We start from the raw sequence: 14,584 nt of genomic DNA on the forward strand, positions 1-14,584 counted from the left end.
TGGGGCCTGGCTCTGAGTTTAAGCTCCTCTCCGTCTTTGGGTGTCCCCGGCCTGTCCTCGCTCTGCCGTGTGACCTGATGTGACTTAAGTAGAGCCCTTTGGAGCATCCCGTGCTGTCGTCTTGAATCGGGGAGTCAGGCAGGGCGTGGTGGGAGTGATGGAGAGGTGACCACAAACTCCTGTGCACGGAGCATGCGTGATTCGGGTGGCACCCAACCTGACCCAGACCGGGGCCGGAGTGGCCGGAGGACAGAGGGTCCAGGAAGAGCCAGAGTCCGGGCTGGTGGGACCCAGGGCGGGCGCACCTCGGCTTCCGAAATGGGAACGTGCGTTGGCGGCAGGCTTCCTTTGTGATGTTGCGACCTTTACAGGTTGTACCTTCTAAAAGATTCATTTATTGAGTGTGGGTTGGTTGGTTTGAAGAACAGGAATTCTAAGCCATGAGGCCTGGACTGTGAGCTCGTGGGCACCTTCGGAGCAGGGAGGTGGCCCTGAGTCAGAGTGGTGACGAGGGAGCTTGGGCAGAGTTGGTGGATACGGGGCGGGGCTAAGGAGGATGGGGCGGGGGAAGGAGTAAGACCGGCCGGTGGGTCCTGCTTCCATCCCTTCATCCTGAGTGGGGCTGCATCGGGGGAAGGGTGGGCGGCTTCCCTCCTCTCAGGAAATAGGCAGCCCCACGGGAAGGGGGGCTTTGCCCTTCTCTTCTTCTTCAAGGGCTATAAACTCTACACTAAGGGCTGAGGGGCCTCGGAAGCCCCAGCTCCCATCCTGTGAGAGAAGCCACTGAGGCCAGCTGGAGAGAGGTGAGGACCACAGGGGCCCACAGCGCGCCACAGGTCTGAGCGGGGAGTGTGTGTGTGCACGCGTGCATGCACGCGTGTGTGCGACACAGACATCCCAGGAACAGAGAGGCAGAAACAGCCACACGCACGCCCTGAAGAGGCGAGGGACCACAGCAGAGCATGACGATGTGCTCCAGCCATTGGGAAGGTCTCCTTGGCAACAGCTGAGGACTGTGGCTCACTGGCTCAGCAAGGATGCTGGAGGGGCCTTCCCGACCGCCCGGGGCTTGTGGGACGGAGACCTGCAGCTAACAGAAGGGAGAGCTCCCCGGGGTAGGGGGTTGGGTCACACCCACGGGTGGCTCCGGTGCCCCTCAGCTAAACCGCTGGGGAGCTGCCTGGGGACGGGTCCCCTGTGGCTCTGGGGACCACCTGCTGCTTGAGTGCTTCGTGGTCATCTCTGGGCATCGGCCCTGGGCCGGCTGCTGCCGTTGCAGCCTCGTGGTCACGGGCGCTCGTGCTCGCACCCCAGGAGGCCGGGCCTAGAGTCTGAGTCCAGGAGACCAGAGGTGGGAGGAGGGTTTCTTCCTGGCTCCTGGCAATTCTCCCCCTTGCCTTGGGGTCTCAGATGAGTTGTGGAGATTTCCACGCTCCTGACGAGCAGTGTACCAGGCAGATGGCTTGAGTTAAGACACAGCAGCTGCTGTAATTCGCCTAAATAAATAAATAGCATGAGCATGAATCTGGATCCCAGCGCCGCATTCCATATGGCAACTTTTCACGCACAGTGGAGCTCTGGAGACCCGCTTTTGTGTTGGCCAGGAGGAGTGTCCTGTGAGGGAGCTGGTAGCCCCTGTCTCCGGCTCGGGTTTCCTTAAGACCTCCACGTCCCGCCCTCGCCATGCCCTCTGGGTGCCTCCGTCTCCCGGCTGGCTTACCTAACATCAAGGGGTATCGGGCCACTTAGAGAAGTCGCAGAGCTCCCTGGTGACTGCAGCAGCAAGATGGGCCGGTGCTGCCCTCCTGGGCACCGGGAGCCAGGCAGGCAGCCTCGGAGAGCTCACTGGAAGCCCCAGCAGATGCACTGGGAACCACCAGGAGGGCAGGTGGGCCCCGGCAGTTAGTTGGCGGGAGGAAGAAAAAAGAGGGCGCAGGAGTAATGGGGGCGCCATGTGCTCTTCCCCCGACACTTGGAGGCTTTCCAGAGGCAGCAGGAGACCTCAGGTTCCACATCCAGGTCCCCTCCCTACCGGCAAGAATCAAGACTTCCGTGAACAAAGCAAAACAGAGATGGTTGGCACGTGTGTAAGTTCTCACTGCTGGGCAAAGGAGGAAGGTGGCATAGCCCAGCCCGCGTCGGCTGGGGCAGGGTGTTGATGGGAATCATGATAGGTCTCGTGTGTTGAATACTTCCCAGAGCTAGACTCTGCCAGCTGCTCGATAAGCATTAATTTAATCCCCGGACCTTCCCTGTGAGGGAAGGATTCTCTATCCCCATTGCACAGAAGAGGAAACAGCCACAGAGAGGCTCAGTCATTGGTCCAGGGCCACACAGCTCATAAGAGATGAAGCCAGGACTCAGACCCAGATCTGTCTGGCCCTCCTATACCGCCTTCTCTGAACTGGTCCCCACCAGCCACGTGGGGTACAGGGGACAAGGTGGGCAGGACCCAGGTACCCCAGGTAAGAGGAGAACTTACGTGGCTCTTCTTTGAAATGAGGCCAACACTGTTGGAAACAGAAACATCCGGTTCTCCTTCGCCCCCCCCCCCCGCCCCCCAGGCAGTGGTCCCAGGCTGAGAAAGCAAAGCCACAGGGGTCTCCGGCCCACAGAATATTCACCTGTTGGGAGACTATGGCACAGGGGCAAGAACACAGACCTGGGATGATTCAGTCCCTGCTCTGCGCACCCAGAAACCTCAAGCTGGGGACAGGGTTGGGGTGGGGGTGTTACTGTTGCCACCGTCCTCCAAGGTCCAGTGACTCAGGTCCAGGACGGCACCTTCCCCAGGAGACCGTCTGACTGCTGTCCGGTGGGGACTAAGGCCATGTAACGGGTATCTTGAAGCCATTAATTGAGAAAATTAAATATAGTTCTTAAAAAACATGTAAATAATGCCTATCTTTCCCCCAGTCTCACTCCTCAGAAGTAAACGTTGTTAAGTCTTTAGTGTGTAGTCTTTCATGACTTCTCTCCCTCTCCCCCCTCCTCCCCCCGCCCCCCGTCTCTCTCTCTCTGTCTCTCTCACTCACACACACGCACGCACGCGCGCGCGCGTCGGTACACCGTACATCCTGTCGTTACCTGCCTTACTCGAGGACAGCTCTCATGCTGATGCTCTCATTTCCACCTCTCCTCTGTCAAGGGCTGCATGCAACTCTGATGGTACAGATGAGCCAGAGTTGATTCAGCCATTTCCCACTTGCTGAGTATTCAGGTTATTTCCAGTTTTTCTCCATTACGGACAGTGCTTCGCTAAGCAGCCTTGAACGCATAGGCCCGCACACGTGTCCAGGCACACACATGCCTTTCTCGAGCCTGGATTTCCAGAGGTGAGAGAATGGCTGGGTCAGAGGCTGGCTGACGTTTCATTTCTACTGCAGGAGCCCCGAACGAGCTCCCCACGCCTCGGACGGTGGACAGGAGGAGGCAGGGGTGAGGACGACCCCTGCATCCCTAACCCCTTTCTCTTCCCCCGCAAGGTACGAGGTGACCTGCCAAAGCTCAGAGATGGCCAAGGACATCGTGGTGCCCTCCTTCGACCCCAAGAACAAGCACTGTGTGTTTCAAGGTGACCTCCTGCTGTTCAGCTGTGCTGGCGCCCACCCCAGGCACCGGAGGATCTGCCCCTGCCGGGACTTCATCAAGGGCCAGGTGGCTCTCTGTAAAGACTGTCTCTAGCAGCCACCGGCTCGTCCCCGCACGCACTCTCCTGGGGAAGACGGTGGGCAGAAATCATTCGGGGACTTTCGCCAGAGCCTGAACTCTTTTGGCGGGAGGTCTCGATTTGGTATTGCTCCCGCTGCGGTCGGAGGATCACAGCGGAATTCCCACCAAAACAAAACGAGAGTCGACGTCAGGCCGGGGAGCCTGGCTTCTCCCTGGCACAAATTCATTTTTAATCTTGGAGGAGCTACTGTAGGGAGACTGTCTATGCAGCTGCTCCAGGGTAGAAAGAGAATCTCAAGATTCATTTAAATGAAACAAAACCAGAGGAGGAATTGAGCTAGTTGGAAAGGACTTCGTATGGGAACATTCCTAAACCCATTAACTTATTTATTTGGGAGGGAGGGAGGGGGAGCTGGGGAGGGCAGAGAGGGATTGATCACGTGTCTTGTAACTTCTTCGATCTTCCTCTGTTGGCCATCCACCTTCACTATAATATTACTACTGTCTGCTTTGGGCAGGGTGCACTGTGGGGTTGGTGGCATGTTTAAGGGCAGCTATGGGGACCTAGCTCCTCGAAGTGGATGGTGGCAGAACAGAACAAACCTTGTGTGCTTGCCACACGGCAGCTAGGGCACGGGCAGCCCCTGGCGTGCGGGGATATGCCTGTGTGGTCCAGAGAGCCCACAGGGACCAAAGATGGGCTGCTTTGCAGCGAGAGGCTCCTTTCCTCTGTCCCACCCCATCCCCAGCTGAAAACACACTCGCACCCAAACCCACACCCACACCCACATACAACCTTGGCTGTAATTTCTGGTTAGGATTAGAAGAGCTACCCTTGGAGCTCTTGGAGGCCGTGCTCTTTGCCCCTTCAGAGATTTGTCTTCAAGCTGAGATTTGGACGGGAGTGAAGCTGGTCTTAGGGACCACCAGAGCTGGGTTCTGGACGGATGGGCTCGTGTTGTATTCCCTCTAATGTCTGATGTCACTGAAGTCCAGGGAATGGGGCTCTTGGTGAACCTGATGCCGGCTCGGGGAGCAGGGGCAGGCCAGGATGCATGTGCACTGTCCTGGCCCCTCACCTGTGAGTGTGGGTGCGGCGTGCAAGGGGCAGGAATGTGATGCTGGCTTCTACTCCAGGCACAGGTATTTGTGGGGGGCGGGGGTGGTGAGCCACTTGGCAGGTTGGACCAAACCGTGGAGTCACCCCCCCCCATCTTTTGTGTGAGTTCCCCCCGGTCCTGCACACCACCCCGTGCCTCAGTGCTGTGCGTGTAAGCATGTATGTTTCTGCGATGCCCCTGGCATCTCCGTACTGCTAAGAGCGAGCCCTCTTCTCTCTCTGGCGGAATGGCCCCCTTATGAGTTGTCCCGTGATCCGTCCAGACCTCACTCATGCTTCTGAGTGCCTTGGTCGCCGAGCAGAGCAGCTGGGCAAGGCTAATGGCCTGGGTGGGCCTTCAGGACATGAGGTTGAAGTTAGAATTCTGCTTTCTGAGGACCAGATGGAGTGTGGAGACTTGAGTTATGGGAAGTTAGATTCCGCCTGCTTCTAGATTCTTCTTGGGTGTAAAATTAATATCGAGCACACAGCCAGCCATTTTTTCTTAGACCCTCTGTGGGTCTTAATTGCACCTCCCATCTTAGAGAATGGAGGGAGGGAGGAAGGGCAGCCGGGGTCTCCCCGACCCCATAGGTGGCCCACATGTGCCAGGGAGAATGCTGGCGGGGAGGTCTCTCTGCTCTGAGCGCGGATGCAGGGGCCCGCCCGTCACAGCCTGGCTGAGAAGAGCAATAAGGATGGAGGGTGCGAGTGCCTGGGTGCCTTGAAGCTTTGCAAGGGCGGTTTCCCGCAGTGGGAGTGCCATCCGTGCTGTGGGGAACTGCTTTTCCCTACAGATGGGACTCCTGGCTGCAGCCTCGCTGGTGGCAATTTGCTTGAGGGCCCAGGCCTGCAATTCCTGGGCCGGTGCTGCCCTCTTCTGGGCTCTTCTGGGAGCTTCCAGTGCTGAGGACGTGAGTGCCGGCGTTTGACCAGCAGGGGGAGCCGGCGGGCCGAGACCAGTTTCCCACTCGGCCAGATAAAGCCATTTTGCGAGACAGCTGTTACAGCCAACCCAGGAACTCTGAAAGCAAGGAAGTTGGAAAGCCCTGTTCTCAGAAAGATGCTGTGCCGGGCTTGTGTTCCAGAAGCTGCAGGATTGTTTGCTGGCTGCCCCTGAGCTCAGGGACTCTCCGCCTTCTGGAGAATTCCTCTTCTCCTCGTCAGGACTCTAAGGTCAGGCAGCCAGGAGAGCACCTCCCCAATTTGAAGATTCCTGTGGCTTCCCCCCATTTCTAGTAATGGAAGTAAGCCAGAGCTCTCTGCCTGCAGGGCTGCTGCTCCTGGGGCAAAGAAACCCACACTCCAGTTCTTGAGGGCATTATGAACAGAGGCGGCGACACTGAATGTATACTGGCTCTCAGGCCTCCACACACGTGGCCCAAGTCTGGTCAGCGACCCAAGAGGACATTGGGATAGGGACCTCCATCTGCCCTGCACAGGAAGGGGTGCGATTCCTGCCTGCCCTGGGAGAGGAAGGCACCTCTCAGAGTGTGGTCTGGGAGCCTTCGATGGTTTTGCCGATGCCAATCTTAATAGAATCCTAAACCAACTAATTGGTAATTGATGACAATTCCACAGGGAGAGAAATCCCCAATCAGGATTAGTGTCTTCTTGTGCTCTGAGCATCTCTCATCTCTTGCCTGGTCTTTAGTTTTCGTACATTTTTTTCCTAAAAGATTTGGGATTTTTTTTTTTTTTTCCCCTCCACTGTGATCCTAAGTTCTTAAAAAAAAAAAAAAAAAACTCGAGGGAAAACATTTAATTTATTAAAGGAGAGAAAGCTTTCCTTTGAAATGTAAAGACTTTCGGGAATAAAAGTTCCTGAAAGGGGAAACACTTCTCCCGCCAGTAAACACCTCATTTATTTCTTGTATGTAATTCGATTTGCACAAGTACAATTGGAGAAGCTTTTTTTGCATTTTTGCTTAGATTCGGTTTTGTCACTGCTTATAGTTTACTTTTTGTGTGTTTTGCTGTATGTTTGGAGATATTTCTTTGGTGATATTTATTTTTTCTCTGAGGTGCCTTTTCACTTTCGGGTTCGTTTTCGGAATGTGGGGTTGGTTTTTGGAATCTGGGTTTTGTTGAAGGAAGCTAGCAGACTCCTCCAGCTTGGAGATAGGACATGCCCTGGCATCACTGCGGGCAACTCAGGCTGGGCGCCGGAAATGCCCTCCAAGCCCCCCCCCGGGGGGCCATAGTGTAGGGGCACATACACCCCCATGAAGCCATGAGAACCCCCAAGGTCTGACTTCCTCCAGACCAGCCCATACTTTCCCAGGCTGCTCGGCCAGGTCTTTGGGTTTGGGGACTGCTGGTTGACACGTGCCACCCCGGGAGCTTGGTGAGGTCTGGCTGCAGCAGAAAACCAGCCCTACCTGAGGGGTTGCGCTGAAGGGAAGCAGGCCCTGCTGAACTCATGGACGCACTGGCCCAAAACCACTTCATCTGGTTAGCAGGATGAAGGGGAAGAAATACGCACCCCCTTTTTTTGTTTCTTTGGCAAACGTGGGGTTCGATAAAAGTGACTACTCAGCTTCCCGGTAAGCTCACTTTGGGGCGCCCCAGTGCAGCTCACTGGTAGTGAAGCCATAGACAAAACTGTTCTGTTTATGGGTGGATTTGTGCTTTTTAGACCAGACCAAGGCAGGCCACCCCGTTCTCCGAGGTGGTTTACCTAGATTGTGTATTTAATGGGAACATTGCCACCCTCTCCCATGCCCCCCGCAATTCTTGATTTAAAAAAAAAGGTCTGTTAACGACAGGCTCAGTTGTGTTACTCTCCCATGCCTGGAATGTTGTATTTATTGAAAAGTATTTTCATTTCTACACTGGCTTCACTCTAACCCCATCCATCCCTATGGGGCTGCAGAGCACCTTTGTGTGAAGAGCTGGATGGATGTAGAGAGATTCAGACTTCTTTAGGAAGGTAGGAATTTCCTAAAGCACAGGGCGGGTTCCTTTCCTTCTTGTGGGCTTCAACAAAAAAATGGAAAACCAAGTTTTTATAGCAAAAGGCCAAATTAGCTGTCTAGTGTCCGATGCAGAAAAAAACTACCCTAGCTTTCTTAGCACTTAGGGTTTTTGTGAGGATTCAGTTTAGCAGTGAATTAGCAGTGTTTAGCAGTGTCTGGCATATAGTAAGCCCTAGTGAGTGTTAAATATTGTTGTTATTCGCCTTTCGTAAAATTCGAGAAAAAAGAGCTGAGCTCACTTCCTATCCTTGATTCAAAAGTAATACCTACGGGAGAATACTCCCAAGTTGATAGAATGTTGTAGGACGTAGTGGTGGAAGATACCCGAGTCCTGTGTCCACCCTGCTGGTTAAAATGCACTGACTGGAAAATATGCCTGACTGCAGCCCCAGATGGAACTGGGCCACAAGAATTAGCAAACTGAACATAAGAGGGTGACCTCTGGCCACATGCTGCAGACCGCACCCCACTCAGCTTCTGGATCCTTCCAGGGTTTTGCTTTGCAGAACTTGGTGAGCTGGAAATTAAAATGAATTCTCTGACAGACTGTCCCCTTAAAGTTACCCATCTTTCTCTGAAATGCAATGATAGAGGCGTTTCTGTTTTTTATTGAAGGGGAAAGGAATGACCAATTGAACTTAATCGCTCCCCAGGAAGCCCCTTTTGGCGCCCCCTGCTGGCCAGGGTGGCTCCTGCACTGTCCAGTCCAAGAGGATCAGGCTCCCAGGCTGGTTAGTTGTCACGTTTCTCTCGCATTAAAGGTTATTCTATGAGGGTGGCGGGGGCGTCTTCAGAGCTCCAAGAGGCTACTCGGGGCTTAATGTTGTTTTCCCAGATCACCTGAATGTCAGTTCGCTTTTTTTTGGGCGGGGGGGGGGTTGGTTTCAGCCTCTTGCTTCCCTAGATAGGTTTAGAGTTGTATCTCCTCTCCTATCTTGGCCCTATTCTGCATAGATTGCATTTGTGGAAAATGGAGGACTATGTTGGAGTCTGGTGTCTTTTTCAGATCCTTTGGATTCTCTTCAGCTGAATCAGCAGTCATTTAAGATCGGAACTTACCTTCTTCGAAGCATCATTTCCTCTATTCTTCCCAGATCTTGTGGAGCCTTCAGATTACCCCCCAGCCCCCCGCATCTGGTGAGGCACGACAAAGGGATGCAAGGGCAGCCGTGCGCTCGTGCGTCGGGCAGGGCCCCGTCTGGGTCCGTGGGGGGCAAGGGTGGTCCTGGAGGCTCAGAGCCTTTGTGGTGCTGGAGGGCTCCCTGGGCCAGCCGGCCAGGAACCTAGCACAGGCAGCCACCTCTGGCACAGCTGAGATGGAGCAGACGTGGGATGCCTTTGCTCACCGGCCTGCCCGGGTGAACAAGAGTGGAAGTCTATGCCAAAGGAGATGGTGACGTCCTTTCTGCTGTAGTTGCTGTCACAGCCTTGATGTCTGTAAGCTAATGGCCATTCGCGTCTGTGTCTTCAGCCAGCTCCTGGTACAACCATTTTCTACTGTTCACTTCTGGGGTTAAGTAGTGCGGGATTCTGCAAATAAGGTGTTGCTGTCAAATGTACTGTACCGGCGTAGAGAGCACTGCTTTGTTTTCCACTGTTGTAGAGAAAACTAGGGAGAACTTTATTTTTCAATAAACTTTTCTTGTGTGACAGATGGAAGTGATTTGGGGGCGGGGCGGGTGGGTACCAGGGCTCCAGCAGGACCCCGTCCAGCTGCATCCCCCAGCAGTGGTAGCTGCTGACTGCGTTTCACCGTTTGCAGGTACACTGCCGAAAATGCTGATAGGAAGGTAGGTTTAAGGAATTGGGGAGGTGGGGGGGCTCACTATGGAACACCCACCAGCACTAATTGCAGAGCACGCTCACCTAGAAGGGAATTGAGTTTGCAAGTAGACTGTTGTTTGTTTTGTAGGTAACTGTACTACGTCAGATGTTTAAAAATCTTGAAGGATGGACTAGCAAGATAGCCCTTAAGAGGCTATCAGAGGGCTTATTAGACCCGGAACATGTTTCCCCACTTCAGAGAGAGCACTTTGACCCCAGGGCTCGGTGTGGTTAGGCACAGGCCCTGGGAACAAGGAAGTTCAAGTTCATGCTCCCACCAGGGGCTTGTTGTGGGGATGGTGGAGGGCCGTGATGCAGCCTCTCCGAAGCTGGTGAACCTTCTGGTCGCTGCCCAGAGCAGAGACACCAAGGGAGACAGCCTGCATGTTTGATGGGACACACGTCCCCGAGGAAGGTGAGCATAACTTGAGTGCCTAAGTTTGGGGGCTGCCACGGCATAGCTGTCACAATGGGAACTATATTAAACAGTAAATAAATACAGGGAGAAAACCTGCAGAAAAGAAACCTATTGAATCTTGCATTTCCCAGACCTGGACAGTGTCCATCTTTTCTGTGCAACATGGTAACAGCCCAATAGAATATGCCTCAAAATGCCGTTGGTTTAATCGGATGCTTTCAGCGTGCCTTTCTCTCCAAGGTCAGTGACCTCTTAGGACCACACCACCTCCCTTTCCGGGGGCCTAAGGTAGCTGGGGGGCGGGGCACGGCCCTCCCGGACTGGGGGGTGGGGGGGGTGGTCAGCTCCAGGCACCACCACATGGACGTATGTGGCTACTCTTTCTTCCCCTCCCTGAGCGGGGGGTGAGACTGACCCCCGCCCCCCCCCCCCCGACACCCCGTGCTTCACCCACAGCAGTGACAACCTTCACCATCACGTCCCCATACCATACAAAACAGGTCAAGGTCTTTATTGGTCGCCATCGCCCGGACAAGCAGCAGTGCTAGAGGTACAGAATGTTGCGTGTGGGGAGACCTTTTTTGTGTGTGTGTCTTTAACAGAATCTATGCCTAACGCTGCATAAACCGAGAACAGCTTGTTCCTTACGACGTGAACAGACTGAAATGTACCATTACCACGTCACACAGCATAAGCATATAGATACATCTATGGATAGATTATATAATTATTTATTACAAATAAACGGTAGTTTCACACCTCTCCAAAAGGGATCCTGTGTTTACACGTACGTTTGGGTTCTGAATGTACAAGGAAGGGTCAGGGGCTGAGTTCGACCATGCAAAGCTCACACATCTATCACGAAGCACTTTAAAAATAGAATGGTCTCCTCCTTCAGAACAAATCTGGTGTTTAGATTGAGGATTAGTAAAACAGTGTGAAATGAATGAAATCCATGGACAGAAATTAGGAAGTGATAAAGGGGTGAGAGACCAACGGGTTCGGTCTTCTCTTAAAATCTGCCAGGAGACTCCGGGCCCACGTGGAGGACCGAGGAGGTGAGTCCGGGGAGCTGCTCTCCATCTGAGGCTCGGAGCACCCCAGCGGCATTCCACCAAGCAGACGTCGTATCCTCCCCACACGAACCTTTTTACTGCAGAAGATGGAAAAGGTCAGTCCTCCCGCCGGAGACGGGGTCCTGCTCCGTGCTCACGGTCCTGCGGTGTTTGGCGGGGGCAGTGGCGGGAAGCAGTGCGGTCCGGCCTGCTGGGGAGACCTGGTTCCCGTGAGCACAAAGAAAGTGAACGTTCAGTTAAACATCAGTACCGTCTGCCTGCATGGAAACCTCCGGTGGCCCCGACAGTCCTCATGCGGATGCAGGGCAGCCGGCCCCGGCCTCCTTCACTCAAACATCTCGTAGTGGCGCGTCTGCCTCACCCTGGGCACCATGTCGATGAGAAGCCTGCGAAGAGAAAGGCCGGTCACCCCAACACAGACCCTCCGCAGCCCTGGGCTTGAGCACTTGGGAAACAGATGGGGGCTTTGTTTTTGTATAAATATAATTCACATACTATAGAATTCCTACAATTCAGCGGTTTTTAGTACAGGCAACCATCACACCCACCTAATTCCAGAACGTTTTCATTGCCCCCCGAGAGAAACTCCATGCCCTCTAGCGGTCACTCCCCACCCCATCTTCCCCTGACAACCACAGACATACTCTCAACCTCCATGGACTTGCCTACTGGGGACAGTTCCTGTAAGTGGAATCATTCAAGATGTAGCCTCTGGCAACTGGTTTCTTTCACTGGGCGTGTTTTCGAGGTTCAGCCATCTATCAGTAGCATGAATCGGTATTTCTTTCTTTTTATGGCTGTATAAATACTCCACTGCATAGCTCTACCACATTTTACTTATTTATCCATTCATCAGTTAATGGACGTTTGGGTTCTTTAAAACCCGCATACGTTGGGCATATGAGTTGTCTCTACTTTTTTGCCCACTGTGAATAATGTCACTATAAATGTTCATGCATAGGTGTTTGCATGGATGTGTTTTCGTTTCGCTGCAGTATATACCAAAGGGTGGGATTTGCTGGGTCAAATGGCGGCTCCGTGTTTAACATTTTGAGGAACTGCTAAACTATCCCCAAAGCGGCTGAACAATTTACATGCCCACGGGTAAGATACGGAGGTTCCGATTTCTCCACATTCTCACCAACTCTTACCGTGTCTTTTATCATAGCCATCGTAGTGGGAGAGAGGAGGCATGTTAACATTTAAAAGCTCAGCACCTTTGAGAAACTGTTCTCTTTTCAAAGGCCGACTCCAGCCTAGATGCTGGATGCAGAGCCAGCGATGCCTGCTGGGCACTTCCTTCTTCAGTGACAGGCCTCAGGCTGGGCTAGAACCAACTCTACATGTAGCCCTCCTGCACCAGAGTCCCTTTTGTAAGAAGTTCTCTAAGTGTGAGGTCCCGGCCTCTGTAGCAGGTGGCAGAGGGGACACTTTAAGGGTGAGGACAGCCCCACAAACGCCTCCCTAGTGCTGATCATGACCCTCACTACAGAGGCGGAAAGGGGCACAAATCTTTAGGCACGAAGGGTTAAAAAGGGAGGACCGTTCAGTGAACTACAAAAGCGGACCCTTTGTGACCGAAAGCCTAGGCCCCTGGTCCAAGTCCTTGCCTCACTCCTGTCCCAGCCCCCAGCGTATGTGATGGCTGCAGGGGGCTTTTCCAGTCTCCTGACCTCCCCCGGGGGCGGGAGGGTCACAGGTACAAGACGTGATCGTCGGGGCTGGGGAATAAAGCACCCGTGGCCGCCCGGAGCGCAAAGAGGAAACAGCACTTACTTGACCCCATAGGCGAATATGGTGAGGCCGATGAGCACCCCGATGCTGCCGTCCAGGTACCAGACGGCCGAGTCGTGCTTGAACACCTCGGCGCTCAGCAGAATGGAGAAGCCCATCACGGCCCCCACGAGGGAGTTAAACCCTGGAAGAGACGCAGAGAGGGGCTGAGGGCAGTGCCCAGCGAACTTGCTTAGCCACCAGGAAAACTACCAAAATGCCAGGCATGCCTCTGCATCCCGGAACGCGTACTGGAAGGGACGTTCCAGAAGCACTTCTCGGGGGAGAGCCACCACCTCAGACAGCCACGTGGTTTGACAAATCTCTGCTCACACGTCACCAGAGACCTCCCTGGAGGGAGCTGTCACCCTCACCGTCCATCCCCTGCCAGCCACCATGCCCAAGTGACAGCCTGTGTAGGCTCCTGTCGTCTTCCTCCCAGGCCCCAGGGACACAGGGCACCAGGCCTGCCAAACACACAGGGGACACTCAATACTCAGTGACTCACACCTGTCCAGTATCTGCTGGGCAGGTACAGAGCTGGGATTGTCTCAACTCTGAAGTCAGATTATCACCCTCGTTTTACCAATGAGAAAACTAAGTTGAGCAGAGTGACTGAGGTTCAGTAAACTGACCAGCGTTATACAGATTGAGAGGGGGCAGGGCTGGGATTCTACCTGAACCCGTGTGCTTTCTCTGCCGTGTCTCCTAAGTCACCCAAGGATTTTTCACTCTCCAGGAAAGAAATGCATAGACTAGCATTAGCTACCTGGTTGCAGAAAGGGCAATCCAACCAGAACTGGAGCTAACAGACGTGGATCACCGTCTCCTTTCACACACGTCACCTCAGTGGGTCCCCACGACTGAGGCATCGCACTTCCAGTCTACCTGTGGATTTTCCAGGGCCACATGGGAAGGGAATGGTTTAGAGGGGCACCTGGGGTCTCGCCGTGCTGCGAGCCACAAGGCTCCTCGCCTGCCCCAGCATAACTGGGGCCTGAGAGCAGCTGCAGGTCCACGCTGCCCGGTGGTCCCCTGGCAGCTGCCCATGCAGGCCAGTAACCTCTCCGACAGCAGGCCTGCTCCGTTCCCTGGCAACTCCACCTGGGTAAAGGCGCCATGCTTCTGCTGAATAACCTTAAATGCATTCACTGTGGGCTGCACCACTGCAGGGGTGTGGGGTGTTCTAAATGAAGAGCAGGGGGACAGGAAGAAGAGTGTAGGGTAGAGATGACTTAGGCCAAGCCCTTTCTCAGGATCCACGGGGTGCACCTCAACAGGCGGCCCCCTCCACAATGGGACCGAGATGACGCTGGGCCTGCAAGGACATCTCATTGCCTGTTGCATCACACCCTCAAATCTCCATCATCTCCCCACTCCAGGTCTCAGCTGAGGACTCGGCCTTGTACTTCTTCGAGCACACAGGTTCAGACACCAACACCTCATCTTCGCAACACCAAGTCCACCGCCCGCCTATGCCTGCTGCCCTCACATACTCAGCTGCTTCTCCAGTTACTGCCATTCCTATGTAAGACTGGCACCTTCATCCCTGTCCACTGAAGGGCTTTGCTCTTGAATTTCTTCTCCCTCTCCCGGGTCACTCCCACTGGGATAAGTCTTAGCATCATCACCCACCTCCACCTCCTTCCTGGACCCACCACGATCCCCATTCACTACCGCCCTTCGCAAAACTCCCTGGAGAGCTGGCTACCCCATCACACCTCCCATTCTCTCTTCGCCCCGT

General features: G+C 54.2%; 2 protein-coding genes across 5 annotated transcripts in view; one reads left to right on the forward strand and one right to left on the reverse strand.

Annotated features, from left to right (window-relative positions):
- The window catches only part of MGAT5 (alpha-1,6-mannosylglycoprotein 6-beta-N-acetylglucosaminyltransferase), a 370,454-nt gene extending 361,055 nt beyond the window's left edge, over positions 1-9,399 (forward strand). For all 3 annotated transcript variants that reach the window (XM_004265434.4, XM_033420274.2, XM_049712683.1), the window contains exon 18: positions 3,486-9,399. In XM_004265434.4, the coding sequence (XP_004265482.1) occupies positions 3,486-3,684 (199 nt within the window). In that variant the 3' untranslated portion in view covers positions 3,685-9,399. The remainder of the gene's footprint in view (positions 1-3,485) is intronic.
- A 1,088-nt stretch (positions 9,400-10,487) lies between these two features.
- TMEM163 (transmembrane protein 163) overlaps positions 10,488-14,584 on the reverse strand; it is a 252,859-nt gene continuing 248,762 nt past the window's right edge. Inside the window, exons 7-9 of one of the 2 annotated variants that reach the window (XR_004481070.2) lie at positions 12,844-12,985; positions 11,318-11,453; positions 10,488-11,144 (exon numbers count right to left, since the gene is read on the reverse strand). Coding sequence is in view for 1 of the 2 variants with exons in the window: in XM_004265435.3 (XP_004265483.1) it covers positions 11,393-11,453; positions 12,844-12,985 (203 nt within the window). In the remaining variant the exon portion in view is untranslated. Of the gene's footprint in view, positions 11,454-12,843; positions 12,986-14,584 lie in introns of both variants that reach the window. The other variant, XM_004265435.3, reaches the window with a different exon arrangement.

Source organism: Orcinus orca, chromosome 7 (genome assembly GCF_937001465.1).
Source record: "Orcinus orca chromosome 7, mOrcOrc1.1, whole genome shotgun sequence".
In the NCBI taxonomy this organism is placed as follows: Eukaryota; Metazoa; Chordata; class Mammalia; order Artiodactyla; family Delphinidae; genus Orcinus; species Orcinus orca.